The following is a 17684-nucleotide window of genomic DNA, read 5'->3' as shown; positions in this document are numbered from 1 at the left end:
TTTTTTAACTGTGCTGTTGGACTGGTTTATTTTCCATCCTGAAGAGTTATATTTCATTGGACAGGCATGGTTTCAGCAAAATGGTGGTTGTGTTCAATATATTATGTGTTTTGTCAGTACTTTATTTATTGTATTCAAATAGGTCCACAGCAGTGATGGCAAACCTTTACTGGCCTGCATGCCATAATTAATGAAACAAAAATATCACAATTTTTGCATGCCATAGAATTTAAAAAAAAAAAAGCCTACTTCAGCCTAAAAAGACTAAAATTAAAAAGACTAAACTAAAAAAAAGACTAAAATTATTTAGTCTTTTTTTTACTATATTCTAGAATATCTGTGGCAAATATTTTGTGAAAACTGTTTCAGAGAAGAAGTAAAGAGTAATATCGAAATAATTACAAAACTTGTCCACCAGCTCCCTTCACTGCTAGCTAATGTGTCAGTGGGATGGACTTGGGTAAAAATGTAATATGATTAAGTGTAATTTTTTATATGTGTGACTATATCATCCTTTAAAAAAATTATACTTATTGCACAAAAATTATTTGGACCTGAAAAGTTATCCATGCTCAAAAATGGCAACTTTGTTGAAAGTCTGATCCTGAGATTTTTTGATTGTGATGACAAAAACTAAGAAATTGTTTTCTCTTCAAAGTAAATGGCAAGTTAGTTTTACTGAGAGCTAAATCCATTCTTGGGATTTGAAAATCGGTCAGAAAATTTTTTGGAATATTTTTCTCAATTTCACTGCTAAATCAAACCTATTGCAAAAGGAATCAGTTCAAAAGCTTTTTTTAGTGTTTGAGTTATTCAAGTTCAAAGTGCATTCTGAATGGAGGGACATAAGCAAATTATTATATAGATAAGAAAGGTAATAATACTTTAAAGTTGCTGACAAGAGCTATGCTGTTGTCTTTAATTCTGCACACAATTACACTTAACAATTTTCACCACCAGATGTGACTGATAGATTATAAAAAAAAAAAAAAATTGTTTTTATAAAAAAAAAAAACAAAACCTTTTTTTTATATGTATATATAATGTGAACTGTTTATAGGCAACTATGTGCTTATGTATGTTCCTTTGCATGCTACTTGTGACTTACATGCCATTGGTTTGCTATCCCTGGTTTATAGGAAGAGGATTGGTTTATTTGCTATTACTTTTTGATTGGCTTTCCAGGGTCCTAATCTGTTCTGTTATGATAATGCATTATGTGAAATTATTAATGAAGTTGCTTCAAACATTATGCAATCACAGAATGAGCTAAATGAAATGCTGTGAAAACTGCTTTACAAATGTCAAGAATTTTGTATTACATTTACATAATCTAATGTAGTAGTAATGGCATATGATGCAATAAATCAAGCTTATATAGCATCAGCTAAAAAAAAACAGTTCATCCAACCCTAACCTCCAAGAATTTGTCTAGTTCTCCTCTGAATTTATTCAGACTATTCACTTCCACAACAATGGGTGGAATTTATAGGTAAGAGCACCGTTTTGTTCCCTTCACCAATCTGGTTGCCCTTCTCTCTCTTTTTTTTTTTATGTGAACCCCAAACACGAGAGGTATTAGAACCTATAGTACTTAGTACTGTGCTTGGGTTTGAGGTTAAGAAGACGAAAGAAGATATTTGTTGACATTGGACTTGAACTTCTGTAGATTGTAATTTTCAGGAAATACGTATGAAGGAAGGTTGTTCTAGAAAACGGCAGTTGAATGAATAAATGAGGAAGATGAAAAGTTGGTTCTGTGGGTTTGAAGTTGGACAGTAAATGGATGTTGGCTGGTGGCGGCACATGTTCGGACTGTTTTGAAAGAGAGAGTGGGAATTATAGAAGCCAATTCAGAAGAACAGTGCCCATGGAACTATCTGTAGAAGAGGCATGCAGCAGAAACAGTGCGTCTATGAGAAAGCGAGTGGAGAGACTCTGTTAGAGATGAATCATTAATTAACCTAACTGCCCTCTTCTGAATGGAATCAAGAAGCCTGAGAGAGGTTTTGGGGGCACCACCCCAGATGTGGGAACAGTATTCCATGGCAGAGCAAATTTGCGATTAATAACGAGTGAGCAGCTGTTTGGAAGAAAAGTAACGCCGAGAGCGAAAGAGAAAACCAAGTTTTTTAGATGCAGAGGAAGCAATATTTGTAATGTGCTTGTGCCAAGAGAGATTAGAAGTCAGGGTAATCCCCAAAAGAGATATATCATTTTGCCTAGAAATCGGAGTGTCACTAAAGATAAGCATAGGAGCAGAAGAATCCTTTTTGCGAGATATAAGACAAGACTGAGTTTTAGAAGGGTTGAAATCAACTAAGTTGTCTTTGCCCCACTGGTGGAGAATTACCTGAAGATCGGCATTTAAGGAATTGGTAGCAGATTTTCGAGAAGTTGAAGCTGATTGAGCAGGGCAAGGTTTCTCAAAATGGAAAGTTGAATGCAATGTGCTATCATCGGCAAAACATGGATAGGATTTCCAGTCAATGGAAGAAGGTCATTGATATACAAGAGGAAAAGAGTGGTGGAAAGAACTGAACCTTGGGGGGACACCGGCATTAGTGGAGAAGTTAGAAGACAGAGAGCCATCTACCATCACTCTCAGTGAGCGATCAGAGAGAAAACTGGATAACCAATTACTAAACACAGTTGGCAAACCATAAGATGGAAGCTTGTTTAGAAGACCTTTATGCCAAACACGATCAAAAGCCTTTGAGATGTCAAGAGCAACTACTTGTGTTTCACCGAACCTTTCCATTGAATTATCCCATAAATGGGTAACATAAGCCAGAATATCTCCAACGGATCGACACTGAGGGAATCCATACTGGTGATCGTTGATCAGACCGAAGGTTTCTAGGTAGTTTAAGAGTTGGCGGTTAATGGATTTCTCCATTACTTTAGAAAGAGTAGAAGTAATTGCAATGGGACAATAATTGGATGGAAGGAATTTGTCACCCTTTTTAGGAACTGGCTGGATATGAGCAAATTTCCAAGCAGAAGGAAAAACGCCTTTGGAATAAGAAAGTGAAAAAAGGCGGCAAAGAATAGGAGTAAGTTCAGGAGCACAGGTTTTGAGAACAAGTGGAGAAATACCATCAGGACCTGGAGCTTTCTTAGCATCAAGATTCATCAAAATCCTTCTGATATCCTTTTGACGGAAGACCACAGGAGGCATTGAATGGAGCGTGTTGGGAATGGTGGGAGGTGTTTTACCAAGATCATTAATACATGAGCTGGAAGAAAAATGGGATGCTAGCAGGTCAGCTTTATCCTTGGCTGAAGTGGCAACAGAACCATCTGGTTTGGACAGAGGTGGGAGCAGAGATGGGCAAAAGTTGCAGCCAATAGCTTTGACAAGAGACCAGAATGCTCGGCTACCATTAGGGCAAGAAGCAAGTTTTCTACTCTTAGCCTGTTCAAACTCTAGTTTGGACTGATTAATAACTGCTCTACAATTGCTGCGAGCTTTGGTGTAGGCAGAAAATGAAACTGAAGAATTAGAAACAAGCCAATTACAATATGCAACATTCTTCCCTTAAACAGCCTTAGCACATTTATTGGAAAACCAAGGTTTAGATAAAGGACGAGATTTTAAAGTGGAGTGTGGGGTAAGGGATTCCATTCCTGCAAGAATAATTTCACTGACACGATCTGAGCAAACGTTGACATCAGAAGTTTTGAAATAGTAATCCGAACAAGGAAAAGAAGAAAAGAAGTCTCGCAGGTCATCCCATTTTGCATTCTTGTAATGCCAAACAACACGTGGTTGGGAATAGCCATGAGATAAAGGTTCCATTGGAGAAGGGACAATCACCAAGTTGTGATCTGAAGTGCCTAAAGGACCTCTCACTTCGACCGTGTACTTAGAAGGGTTGTTTGTGAGAAAAAGATCAAGCGTATTGGCTGTATGATTAGGATTGTCCGGTATTCTTGTAGGTAAATGAACAATCTGTGCTAGGTCATTAGTAATTGCAAAAGCCTCAGCATCTCGACCTGCTGGGTTGGTTTGACTAGAAAACGGAAGCCAGCTGGAGTAGTGAACATTAAAATCACCAAGGAAAATTACTTCACTGTTAGGAAAGTTGGACTGGAGAAAGTCAAGTTGCAAAGAGAGGAAGTCAAAGAGCTCCAAGTGATTGGTGGAGTTGGGAGAATGGTAGAGACAACAGATGAATTTGACACAATGAGGTAGAGAGATTTTAAGCCAGAGAAGATCAAAGAGAGGAGATTCCAAATTGCAAAGTCTCTGACAGGGAATATCAGAACCGACATATGCAGAAGTACCACCTTTGAGGCGAAAGGAATTATACAGTGAATAATTTGGGCATCTGAGATGAGCAGTAGATGAATCAACCGATAACTGAGATTCTGTCAGAATAAGTACATGGGGTTTGGCAGACTGCAAGTGGAAATGGACATCGTTGAGATTAGAATTGAGACTACGTATATTTGTGAAATGAATTAGGAAGTCCTTGGGGGGTTTAGATCTTTTCGCAGATAAGCTTGCTCTATTAGTTTGACAATTCATGGTGTATTCAATAGTAAGAAAAAGTAGGTGGGACCTGCTGTATGAAGTAATGAAATTTTTGGATATGGCGTACATGTGGTAAGAATATATCCAGATCCTTGACATAATGTGGCCTCGACAATGCTCCCCGCATACACACTACTCGGACTCCCTCCAGTCACTATCTGGCAGAGTAAAGGTAGCAAGATTATACACTAGCTGATCCGGAAGCTTCCTAGAGAGTTACCAATAGGTTCAGTCCGGTGTACTAACTAGCGGCCGGCCTGTGAACACAGTTTTAGAGCTGTATCCTCGAAATGTAAGGAATATTGGATCTCCCCACGACGTTCATCCTAACCTCAAAAGTCATCAATCATACTGCATGATGGAACTCTGCACCCATTCCAGCATATCTACATCCTTACTAAAGTGAGACCTCCAGACCTGCATACAGTATTCAAGGTGCGACCTATGGCCTTTTACAAAGGGATAATAACCTCCTTATCGCTGCCAGCAAAATTTCTGTATATTATTGGTAAAACATCATGAGCTGTCCTGGCAGCACGTCTGCACTACTCAGAGAATTTCATGTTTGACTGCACATTTACCCTCAGGTCTTTCTCATTCTCTACTACCCTTAGTGTAGTACCACACAGTTGATAAATTATTGAATGTTCCCAAAATTGTATAAAGTTACTCTGGGATTACTACTACTCATGTGCGTTCCTTGCATTTGTCAATGTTAAACTTTAACTGCCCTTTCTCAGCCCATCAATCCAATTTTCCTAGACCTTGTTGCAGTATCTCACTCTGACTGTCGTTAACCACCCTGCCAACCTTTGTACCATCTATAAACTTTGACATTAAGCCTGATATACCTTCATCAATATCATTGATAAATGTTGAAAACAACAATGGACCCAGCACTGAACCCTCGTGGACTCCACTAATTACATTAGTTCACAAAGAGCAGTGCCCATTGATGACTACTCTCTGTCTCCTTCCACTTAACTATTTCTTTATCCATAGCAGTAACTTGCCCTTAATACCACATTGCTCCAATTTATATAGCAGTATTTTATGTGCAACAGTATCAAAAGCCTTCCTGAAATCTAAGTATATGATATTAAAATAACTTTTTGCATCCAGTTCCTTGGTCACGGCATTATAGTAACAACCTATCAGATTGGTTGACCAGGCTACCCCTTCACAAATCCATGCTTTGATAGCAGTATAATTGCATGCCTCTCCAAATGGTCTGCATTATTTGTAATAGTAATAGTAATCATGGTATGTGATGCAAGAAAGCAAGCTTATGAACTTATGTAACACAGCAAAAAAAAAATTCACACAACCATTCCCTCTAAATGTTGTCAAGTTCCTCCTTAAATTTATTTAACCTATCAACTTCCACAACAACAGATAGAAGTATGTTCCAGCAATTAATCTCTGCTGCCTAAAGGCAAATTTCTGCACATCTATTCTACAGCTGTCTTTCCTCAATTTGAATTTATGCCCCTTTAGGTTTGTAATCTGAACAAGTGAAAGAATCCCATCAGAATTCAGCATGCTCAACCCATTCAAGGCCTTATACACCTCAATCGGATTACTGCACAGGTGCCTAGTCTCCAGCCACTGCAATTTGCAGAACTTAAGCCTCTCTTGGTAAGAGAGCCCCTTCATTCCCCCTGACCAATCTCGTTGCCCTTCTCTGTACACGCTCAAGCAAATCTACATCCTTCCTAAAAGGAGGCCTCCAGACCTGGACGCAGTACTTGAAGGCGTGGCCTGATCATTGCCTTATACAGAGGGACAATCACCTCCTTTTCCCTGCTAGCAAAATTCCTATCTATCATTGAGAAAACCCCATGACCTGCCCTGGTAGCCTGTCTGCATTGCCATTGCTCAGAAAACTTCATATCTGACTGCACAATTACTCCCAGGTCTCTTTCATTATCTACCACCTTAAGTGTAGTACCACACAGTTGGTATGTTTCTCTGGAGTTACTTCTACCCATATGCAGTACTTTGCATTTTTCAATGTTAAACTTCAGTTGCCACTTCTCAGCCCATCTGCCCAAATTTTCTAGATTCTGTTGCAGTAACACACTGCCATTACTGTCATTGACAAACCTGCCAACCTTTGTATCATCTGTAAACTTCGATACTAAGCCTGATATACCTTCATGAATATCATTGATAAATATACAAAATAACAGTGGACCCAACACCGAACCCTGTGGGACACCACTAATAACATAGGTCCACGAAGAGCAGACCCACTGATTACCATGCTTTGTCTTTTCCCACTCAACCATCCTTTTATCCATTGTAGCAACTTACCCTTAATACCATTCTGCTCCAATTTGTACAGTAGTCTTCCATGTGCAACAGTGTCAAAAGCTTTTCTGAAATCCATGTATATGATATCAAAGTTATTTTTTGCATCCAGTTCCTTTGTAACCATATCATGATATCCATTATTCCCTTATTTTCTTCTGGAACAGACATAAAGCTCACAGGTCTGTATCATTACATAAGATTTGGCATTGTACATGGCAGTGTGTTTTACTTTCTAAAAAAACATTAAGGTATCTGTGTATGGCTTGGACCTATAGAAACTATTTTGTTTTTTATTTTATAATATGTATAAATAATTTGTGTTCTACATGAGAATCATTTTTGTTGGGGAGAGGCATCATTATCAATACAATTTGGGACAAATGGTTTACCTATATTGGTTCAGAATTTTACAGGAATAGTGCAATCCAGTTTCATTATCTCAACTCTTTCCTTATTTGTTAATGTCATAATTTAAAATATAATTTTAAATGATTTTAATGTTGGGTCAACTGATCTTGGTAATTTATTCATTTGTTTTAACTTATTGTTAATCTCTGATGCAGCATTATAACAATATTTTTAATTTAGAATTGCAGAAAGTACTGATGAATCTATTTTCATTTGTATCCCAAAATTGTATAACTGTAGAAGAGCTTCAGTCAGTCTTAAACTTGTTGAAGTTTTCATCTTCCCCCATGGTAAGATGATTGAAATTAATATTACTTTTCAGTTGCCAATATAATTTTTGTTTGTATCTATATAATTACTTTCCACTACAATGTACATAATACATTACCTTCCAATATAATGTATGTAATATAGTACTTTTCAATATATATAGTTACTTTTCGGTTTGCCCTCATGCCCAAATACACAAACATGCATGAGGACAGGTTGCAAAGTAAGATCTTCAATGTTTTATTTGTAAAAGTTAAGAAGATACAAGAAGGAAATTGTTTAGTTAAAAAGAGACATGTGGTATATTTCTCATCTTATTTGAATGGTTACTGGAGATTTTTGACACCCATTATAGGAATGTGCCATTCTATTGGTAGCACAATTTTTGTACTGTGGATATAAAACCTTATTATTGATTAAGAAATATTTTCATAAAATATTTTTTTTTCCTTACCATGAGGAAACAGTTGAAAAAGCTGAAGGTGCAAAATCAGCTTTTCCAACTATTTCCAAATTGTATACAGCTATCTAGACTTTTTATGTTATTTAAAAATTCCTTCTCAAAATGTTGGATGCTGTTCCATTCGGTCTGCTCCAGCCGATCTGCTGGTGTATGTGTGTGTGTGAGTGATAATTTTTCTGCAAGAGGATGATCCAATCAGGTTTTTGGTCATGGGATTTCTCATTATTTTTTGAGTTTGATAATATATTGGGACAGACTGAATGGGCTTTGGCAGTGCACAGTGTTTTGTGAGAATTTATTTCCTGCTCCATGAGATTGTGCACATCCCTTTTCTGCAGAAGATATTTATTTGAAATTTTGTTCAGTAGAATTCCAGGATGGTTCAACATGGATGTTTGTTTTGAGTAAGGAGATAAGTAGTGTGCTTAGTTCTTTTTTCCTGTGAAAGTTCTCTTCTGAACATGAGTTAAGTTATTTGTATGGTCATAAGCAGGGCTCCAGAAGTACAACTTAAACCTACTAGCCACAAAAAAAAAAAATTTACTCACCAATAGTATCAGTCTAATTTATATAAATATTTTTATAAGTGATTTTTTAAAAACTAAATGTTACAGTTCATATGCATAACATAACACTTACAGTTCATATGCATAACAGCTTCTTGTGTCCTCCAGTGTGTCTTTTTGTGGTTACAAAATACCGCTTATCCATTGATTTATCTGGAATAAAGTCCTGCAGAGAAGGGCCATTCATATGTATCAACAATAAATCATTCAGAATGGAGGGATTCATTGATGATTTCAACTTCTCTTTTATTAGATTCATTTGACTAAAACTTTGTTCACATGCTGAAGTACTTACTGGTAAAATGGCTACAATTTCAAGCAGTTTTGAGAGAAATGGAAACCTGTCCTTTTACTTATTATTCTAATTTAAGGAGGAACTTGACAACATTTAGAGGGAATGGTTGTGTGAATTTTTTTTTTTTTTGGCTGTGTTACATAAGCTCATAAGCTTGCTTTCTTGCATCACATACCATGATTACTATTACAAATAATGCAGACCATTTGGAGAGGCATGCAATTCTACTGCAATCACAGCATGGATTTGTGAAGGGGTAGCCTTGTCAACCAATCTGATAGGTTGTTACTGTAATGCCGTGACCAAGGAACTGGATGCAAAAAGTTATTTTAATATCATATACTTAGATTTCAGGAAGGCTTTTGATACTGTTGCACATAAAATACTGCTATACAAATTGGAGCAATGTGGTATTAAGGGCAAGTTACTGCTATGGATAAAGAAATAGTTAAGTGGAAGGAGACAGAGAGTAGTCACCAATGGGCACTGCTCTTTGTGAACTAATGTAATTAGTGGAGTTCACGAGGGTTCAGTGTTGGGTCCATTGTTGTTTTCAACATTTATCAATGATATTGATGAAGGTATATCAGGCTTAATGTTGAAGTTTGCAGATGATACAAAGGTTGATAGGGTTGTTAATGACAGTGTATTACTACAACAGGATCTAGATAATTTGGGCAGATGGGCTAAGAAGTGGCAACTGAAGTTTAACCTTGACAAATGCAAAGTACTGCATATGGGTAGAAGTAACTCCAGAGAAACGTACTAACTGTGTGGTACTACACTTAAGGTGGTAGAAAATGAAAAAGACCTGGGAGTAATTGTGCAGGCAGATATGAAGATTTCTGAGCAATGCAGACAGGCTGCCAGGGCAGGTCATAGGGTTTTGTCAATGGTATATAGCAATTTTGCTAGCAGGGAAAAGGAGCTGATTATCCTTCTGTATAAGGCAATGGTCAGGCCACGCCTTGAGTACTGCGTACAGGTCTGGAGGCCTCATTTTAGGAAGGATGTAGATTTACTTGAGCGTGTACAGAGAAGGGCAACAAGATTGGTGAGGGGAATGAAGGGATCCTCTTACCAAGAGAGGCTTAAGTTCTGTAAATTGCAATGGCTGGAGACAAGGCACCTGCGTGGTGATCTGATTGAGGTATATAAGGCCTTGAATGGGTTGAGCATGCTGAATTCTGATGGGATCCTTCCACTTGTTCAGATTACGAACCTAAGGGGGCATAAATTCAAATTAAGAAAGGACAGATGTAAAATAGATGTACGTAAATTTGCCTTTAGCCAGCGGGTGGTTAATTGCTGGAACAAACTTCCATCTGTCGTTGTGGAAGTTGATAGGTTGAATAAATTTAAGGAGAAACTGGACAGGCATTTGGAGGAAATGGTGTGTTTTTTTTTTTTTTTTTTTTGGCTGATGCTGCATAAGCTCATACACATGCTTTCTTGCATCACATGCCACTACTACTACATGCATGTTAATATGCATAATATTAACTCACCAGAGGGATTGTTGTTTCATGAGGACTATTATTGTTACTACATTATGTCCTGGATACGTTAGATATGCCTTATACTTTACATTTATTCTTATTTTAATTATTAAATTATGTTCTCTGTCGGGTCATGTTCAATATGTGTTTGCATTTATACTATCTTTCTTTTGATTCTAAAAATTTTTAAATACCTTTAATTGGTTTAGATTCAAATAACTTAATCTCTGAATTTATATATATTAGCAGATATTGATCATTACAGAAACAGAGAATTCCTTGTCGTTTTTTGCCTTCAGCCTGGGTGGTTGGCCCTTATACTTTACATTTATTCTTATTTTAATTATTAAATTATGTTCTCTGTCGGGTCAATGAGGTTCAATATGTGCTTGCATTTATACTATCTTTCTTTTAATTCTAAAAATTAACTACCTTTAATTGGTTTAGATTCGAATTACTTAATCTCTGAATATATATATCTTAGCAGATATTGATCATTACAGAAACAGAACTCCTTGTCGTTTTTTGCCTTCAGTCTGGGTGGTTGGCCCCAGTTGAATTCACCTAGATTGTGGGTAGACAATAAGTTTTATGTATATATTTAAATTTTTTTGTATATATATATTTATAGGTCATACCTTACTTTACTAACCTTACTTTTCCCTTCCATTTCTCTAAATCCATTTTGATATTGTCTGCTTCAATTGTCTTCAGTATTATATGACATATTTTATTTGTTTCTATATATTTTCAGTTCAACTATTGTTTTGTCAGTGGTGTGGTTTGGCCATGCGAGTACTAGGCTTTCTGTTTTATTATTTTTCGCTGCATAAGGACCACCGCTATGCAAATCTATTGCATCGGCGGTTTGATCTTAGTATCATTCTGTCATTGCATGGATTTGTTTAGTGTTCGAAATGCAGTGATTCCCTGACTATTATTGGCGTCGTGGTCCTCTGTCGAGATGGCGCATAATGGTCAGTCTATTTTATTAATTTTCAGTTTATTTGGTCATGTAATGTTGTTAGTTTACATTTCCACCTTAGTGAGATTTCACATAATTCGGAAACAGGTGCCATCGAGGTGGCACCGCTAAATTTCTTTTAATTGGTTTAATTTCTAAATTATTTTAGGAACGTTGCTTCAACACTACCCTTCTCTTCTTTACACCCCCACCCCTTTTATTTATATATATGTGTATATATATATATATATATATATATCTGACAATTAAAATAAATATGATATTTAAAATAAAAACATCAGCCAGTAGTACGGCAATAATACAGAGCGAAACAAAACGCAAAATAATAAAATAAACAAACAGGGAAGGGAAAATAGCGATAATAGGACAAATATTTTTATTACTTTTGCCTAACTTTTATTGCACATAATATATATATATGTATATATATATATATATATATATAATTTTTTTATTATTATTTTTTTTATTTTATTTGGTTCAGTTCATTTTCACTCTGCTGGTTTGGCAGGCTACTGGTAGTATCTTATTTAGCATATATGTAATTTGTATTATGAAAATTTTGTTTATAGTTATATTATTGTAATAACTATCATATAACATTTTTTAATATTTTATATATATATACAGTAATACCCCACTTACACGAACTCGGAGTTACCCGGTTTTTGATTTTTTTGTTTGGCAACACTGCCGCCCACTATCTTCAAGGTAGTTTTTCATATGCTATTGATATACGGTGCGATGGCGGAGAGTGAGAGCGAAAGATGAACAAAATTCACCTTTGCTGCCGCACGAGCTGCACACATATACAAGAATTTGTATTCCAACTGTCATTTTTATATGTGTGTTCGAATTCGTGCTCAACTTTTGTCGGAAATTACATCGTTTTCACGAGAGAAATGGATCGTGCCGGTCGAGCCGTATATCGATGGCATATGAAAAATGATCCTCAGTGTTTCTCTTGCTGTGATATGCATTGGACGTGTTTCGTGTGAACTCTATGTGCACAATTACGATTCTACGATCGACGAAATTTAAGATTGTTTTGTTATGCGTTTTCTAAACCCTTAAAAAAACTGTCGTTCAAACGAAGTAAATCTGATTCTCCTGCACTTAGTAAGAAAAGGAAAACGATATCTTTGGAATGCGTTATAGCTACAAAGTAAGGAATAAAAAAATTATTAGCTTGCTACGAAGAAATTCTGCGTGAAAAAAAGAAGGCGCTGTGTTGTCAGATGAATTTGTTAGATTTTATGAAACCATCGACAGTGAAATAACTTTTTTACGTAACTCATTTATTTTTTTAATACATATTTTGTATTAATATGTATAAAGACCTGCAATTTTATTAAATATTTTTCTTCTAAACTAGTGTTTTTGTTAGTCCTTGGTCCCAATTATACAAAATTTATATGTATTTATATGCAAAGTTGTACCCAGACTTATGCGAATTCGACTTAAAAGATTTTCATCGGACTCACCTATTGCGTAACTTCAGGGTATTACTGTATATATATATTCTTGAACACTACTTTTAAGCCTATGTTCTATTTTTATTAAATTTTCAGTTATGATAATGCTGTAGTTATGCAGCGTTAATGCTATTGTAGGATTAAACAGTCAAACATTACACGTGTATTGATATATTAGGTCAAAGTCCCGATTTATTTTTGTTTTTCGAGTGGTAGTGAAAATTTTTATTATTTATTTATATATTTTTATTATTTTGGGCTGGAAGCATTACTGGTAATTAAAGCCTAACTAACTGGCTAGCCATTGTTGTTTTAGCAGTTATTGATTTGCCTATAGTTGTATATTAACATGAAATCAAGTTAACAAATATATAAATGTAAAGTTTGAAAAGATTAAAGGTTTAAAGTAAGAGGAGAAAAAGAAATAAAGGGAATTGTTAAAGTCAAGAAAAATTAGGAAAATACCTTGGAAGAAATAGGAGAGTTATATTCATTCACATTTCTGTCTCTCTGCTACTTGCTCAGGGGCTTTGAGCAGACAAATAGCCATACTAAAAGAATGTCTCATGCATACCCCGTTTCTGTAGTCTCAATAACAGTTTTGCATAGTAAGTACTCATGTTTAGTTATGGATGTCCTAGTGTATTAATTTAGTTTTAAATTTTTGGATTATAATTAGCTGCAAACTGAGATTGGGACCCAAAGCACAACAACAGGTATGCATCAGAGTAAATATAAAAAGTATATAGGTATTTTACCTGCAAACAACAGCTGGTGATTGGTGCGAGAAAGCACGTGCAATCTGCCTGGGAGCCACTTTATGGGTGGCCTGGCGGCATCTGGTCTGTTTTGTTGGTTAGTCTGTTCTTAATAATTATATATTAAGAGTTGGGTTAATTTGTTTGTTTGTTTGTGATTATGTGACCTGTATTAAATTTGTCATCGATGGTTAGGAATTACAGTGAATACCTATATTTAATGTTTAGGTTAATGCATTTTAAGATTACACTTTTTTTTTTTCCTACAGCATAACAGCCCGTGTATGCCCAGTGGGATAACTATATAGATATTTACATACCCCCATCAATGATTTTAACCTTGTGGTGCTTTGAACTTTATTATAAGCTGAAGGTGAGGTGTAGCTTATTTGCTTTTTTTGCCATTTTTTTCTGTTGACAGCAAAGTGATATAAACGACAACAAAAGCAAATACGCTACACCTCGCCTTCAGCTTATAATAAAGTCCAAAGCACCACAAGGTGGGGTATGTAAATATGTATATTGTTATCCCACTGGGCATACATGGGCTGTTATGCTGTAGAAAGGTTATACCAGTGCTTGTCCAGTGGATAACATTACCATTTTGATTTATCAATAAAAAAAAAATAAAAAAAGAGTAAGTGTGACCTTAAAATTTATTAATCTAAACATCCATATAGGTATTCACATAATTCCTAACCATCAATTACAAATTTAATACAGGTTGCATAACCACAAATTAACAAATTAACCCATCCCTTAAGCATATATGATCATTAATGACAGACTAACCAACAACAGACCAGATGGCACCCTGGCCTCCTATAAAGTGGCTCCCAGGCAGATTGCACATGTTTTCTCATGCCAACCACCAGCTACAGTGTTTGCAGGTAAATTTATTTATAATTAAATTTATATTTACTCTGATGCATACCCATTGGGCTTTGGATCCCAATCCCAGTTTGCAACTAATTATAATCCAAAAATATTTAAAACTAAATTAATAAATTAACAATTAAAAAAAAATTCTTTTTTTTGCCTTATTACATTAGGCCATCCATAACTAAACATGAGTAATTACTAAGCAAAACAATTATTGAGACCACAGAAATGTGTATGCATGAGACATTCTTTTAGTATGGCTATCTGTCTGCTTAAAGCCCCTGAGGAAGTAGCAGAGAGACGACCATGTGAAGGAATGTTACCCTCCTAATTCTTCCTAGTAGCTATTTTTCTTGACTTAATCTTTAATAATTCCCTTTATTTCCTTTCTCCTTTTGACTTTAAACCTCTAATCTTTTCAAACTTTACATTTATGTATTTGTTAACTTGATTTCATGTTAATATACAGCTCGCCTATAATTGTTAACATACAACTATAGGTGAATCAACAACTGCTAGAACAACAATGGCCAGCCAGTTAGTTAGGCCTTAATTACCGGTAATGCTTCCCACCCAAAATAATGAAAAAAAAAATCAATTGGGACTTCGACCACACACACACACACACACACACACACACACACACACACACACACACACACACACACACACACACACACACACACACACACACACACACACACACAGAATTGGATCTAACAGACAGAAAGTTGAATAGGGGTGCCACAAAATAAAATAAATTACTTGGGGTTGCCGTTATTAAAAAATGTCAAAAACCACTGCATCTAACCTGTCAACGTACCCTGCAGCTGTTGAGTTTTGGAGGGAAATTATGGAGACAAATGCCTCTTTCAGTTTTTGATTTTTATCTGAGTATCACATAAAGGATAAATTCCTCATTTGAAATATCTGTAGAAGCATCTAGGAAATAAGATTCACGCTACTAGAACCTTTGATTTCCTTAACTAATTCTTGTTTAATGACATCATCAATAACACACATTCTTTACATTTCATGTCATTTTTAAATTCTTCTACTACTGCACTTGGACCGGTCTACATGATAATCTACAACATGCTTGTTTAGTAGGGCTATCAAGTTTTTTAAGGTTTATTGAATAAACCTTCAAAAACTTGAATTGTTTATTGAATTTTGCCATATAATAAGCTGTATTAAAAAGGCACTTAAGGTGTTCAAACATTTTAGAACCCATCTTTCTCTGGCAGGTAGATAGATATGTTTTCTTTCCTGTTGATTTCTGGTCAAGTCTAAGGCACAGCATTTTTTTGTCCGAATTGGATGCCTCATGAACCTTAAAGTCTCTACTTTGAAAGGTCCTTGAAAACCTTTTAGTAATCTAGAGTTACGGTCAACAGTCCCAGGATATTTTTTATATACATTAAAAAATGCAACTTCTTCGTAGCACAACCACTTGAATTTCTTTATCCTTTTGTCTTGGAAAGCATGTTTTACCCGATTGTTTTTTTCTTGATGACACAACAGTATTTATTATGCTAGTGTTTTTAACACACTCTGGTCCTTTACATTCAGTTTTGTACAGTTTCAGTTTCACAAAACTAAAAAGTGTAATTTTTGTTTCCTTTCTTTTATTCATAAAGAAGGGCGAATTTACATAAGTTATCCATAAATAATAATTCAGTAAGAAAGACATTTCGAAATATATAAGACCAATACCACTCAATCCTTCCAACTTTAATACTATTTGAAAAATATAAGAGATTTAACTCATAGCTTTTTATAGGAAGTTTTTCGGCTTGACACTCATCAAATTAATACAATGTATGAAACTAAATTTATGACACGATATTGTGATTTAAAATTGGTAATTTATATGGGTTTCTTAAGAATAATCCTCTATTCAATTTTCATAATCTACTCACTGCCAAAAGGAAAAGCAAAGCGAAGTCGATGTAAATCATCTCACTACCAACTAAACCACCCAGCAATTACGGAGAGGAAATTGAAGACAATTGTCAAATTTACTAAAATATTTTAAACTAAACTTCTTAATAAGTGAAAAAGTTATTTCGGGATGGTTCGTGCTCACAAGAAGTAAAGTGACACTTAACAGTCTCCACTCTCTTTTATACTAATAATAAAATTCAATTTAGTGTACCACGACGAGATTATTAGCATTAGCATTAGCATTAGTAGAGGCATTTGATGCAAGAAAGCAAGCTTATGCAGCATCAGCCAAAAAAAAAAAAAAAAAAAAAGTAACATAAATAAATAAAAATAACCACTTCCACTTCACCCCTCTGTTCGTTCGAAATACCTGTCCAGCTGAGCCTTAAACTTATTTAGGCTATCAACTTCCACGACAAGGGATGGAAGTCTGTTCCACCCACCAACCACCCGCTGGCTAAAGGCAAATTTCCGCACATCTATCCTACATCTGTCTTTCCTCAATTTGAATTTATGCCCTCTCAGGTGATTTTTCTGAGCTAGAGGAAGAATCCCATCAGCATTGAGCATGCTCAAACCATTCAAGGCTTTGTACACCTCTATCAGATCACCCCGCTGGTGCCTAGTTTCCAGACACTGTAATTTGCAAAACTTAAGCCTTTCTTCGTAAGAGACCCCTTTGTCCCATTCACCAATCTAGTTGCCCTTCTCTGTACTCGTTCCAGCAGCTCTACATCCTTCCTGAAATGAGGCCTCCAGGCCTGTATACAGTACTCTAGGTGTGGCCTGACCATTGCCTTATACAAGGGAATAATCACCTCCTTATCCCTGCTAGAAAAATTTCTATATATCATTGACAATACACCATGAGCTACTCTTGCAGCTCGTCTGCACTGCTCAGAGAACTTCATATCTGCCTGCACCACCACCCCCAGGTCCCTTTCATTCTCTACCACTGTCAGTGTAGTACCACAGAGTTGATACGTTGCTCTGGGGTTGCTGTTTCCCATATGTAGTACTTTACATTTGTCAATGTTAAACTTCATTTGCCACCTCGAAGCCCATCTGCTCAACCTTTCCAAATCCTGTTGCAGCAGCATAGTGTCAGTAGTGTCCTTGACAACCCTGCCAACCTTTGTATCGTCTGCAAACTTGGACATTAAGCCTGATATACCATCATCAATATCATTTATAAATACAGAAAACAATAAAGGCCCCAATACTGAACCCTGAGGGACTCCACTAATAACATTAGTCCACGATGAGCAGTGTCCATTGAT

At 35.9% G+C, this 17684-nt stretch overlaps 1 protein-coding gene across 1 annotated transcript in view; it reads left to right on the top strand.

Moving 5' to 3' along the window:
- Positions 1-17684, top strand: part of LOC150084631 (lysosomal-trafficking regulator-like) — a 686318-nt gene that overhangs the window by 187464 nt on the left and 481170 nt on the right. Inside the window, exon 12 of the mRNA XM_090376308.1 lies at positions 7445-7554. Coding sequence (XP_090232434.1) covers positions 7445-7554 — 110 coding nt within the window. The remainder of the gene's footprint in view (positions 1-7444; positions 7555-17684) is intronic.

Source organism: Mastigoproctus giganteus, chromosome 6 (genome assembly GCF_048544385.1).
Source record: "Mastigoproctus giganteus isolate SK-2022 chromosome 6, ASM4854438v1, whole genome shotgun sequence".
Lineage (NCBI taxonomy): Eukaryota > Metazoa > Arthropoda > Arachnida > Uropygi > Thelyphonidae > Mastigoproctus > Mastigoproctus giganteus.
This window is presented reverse-complemented; position numbering and strand designations above follow the sequence as displayed.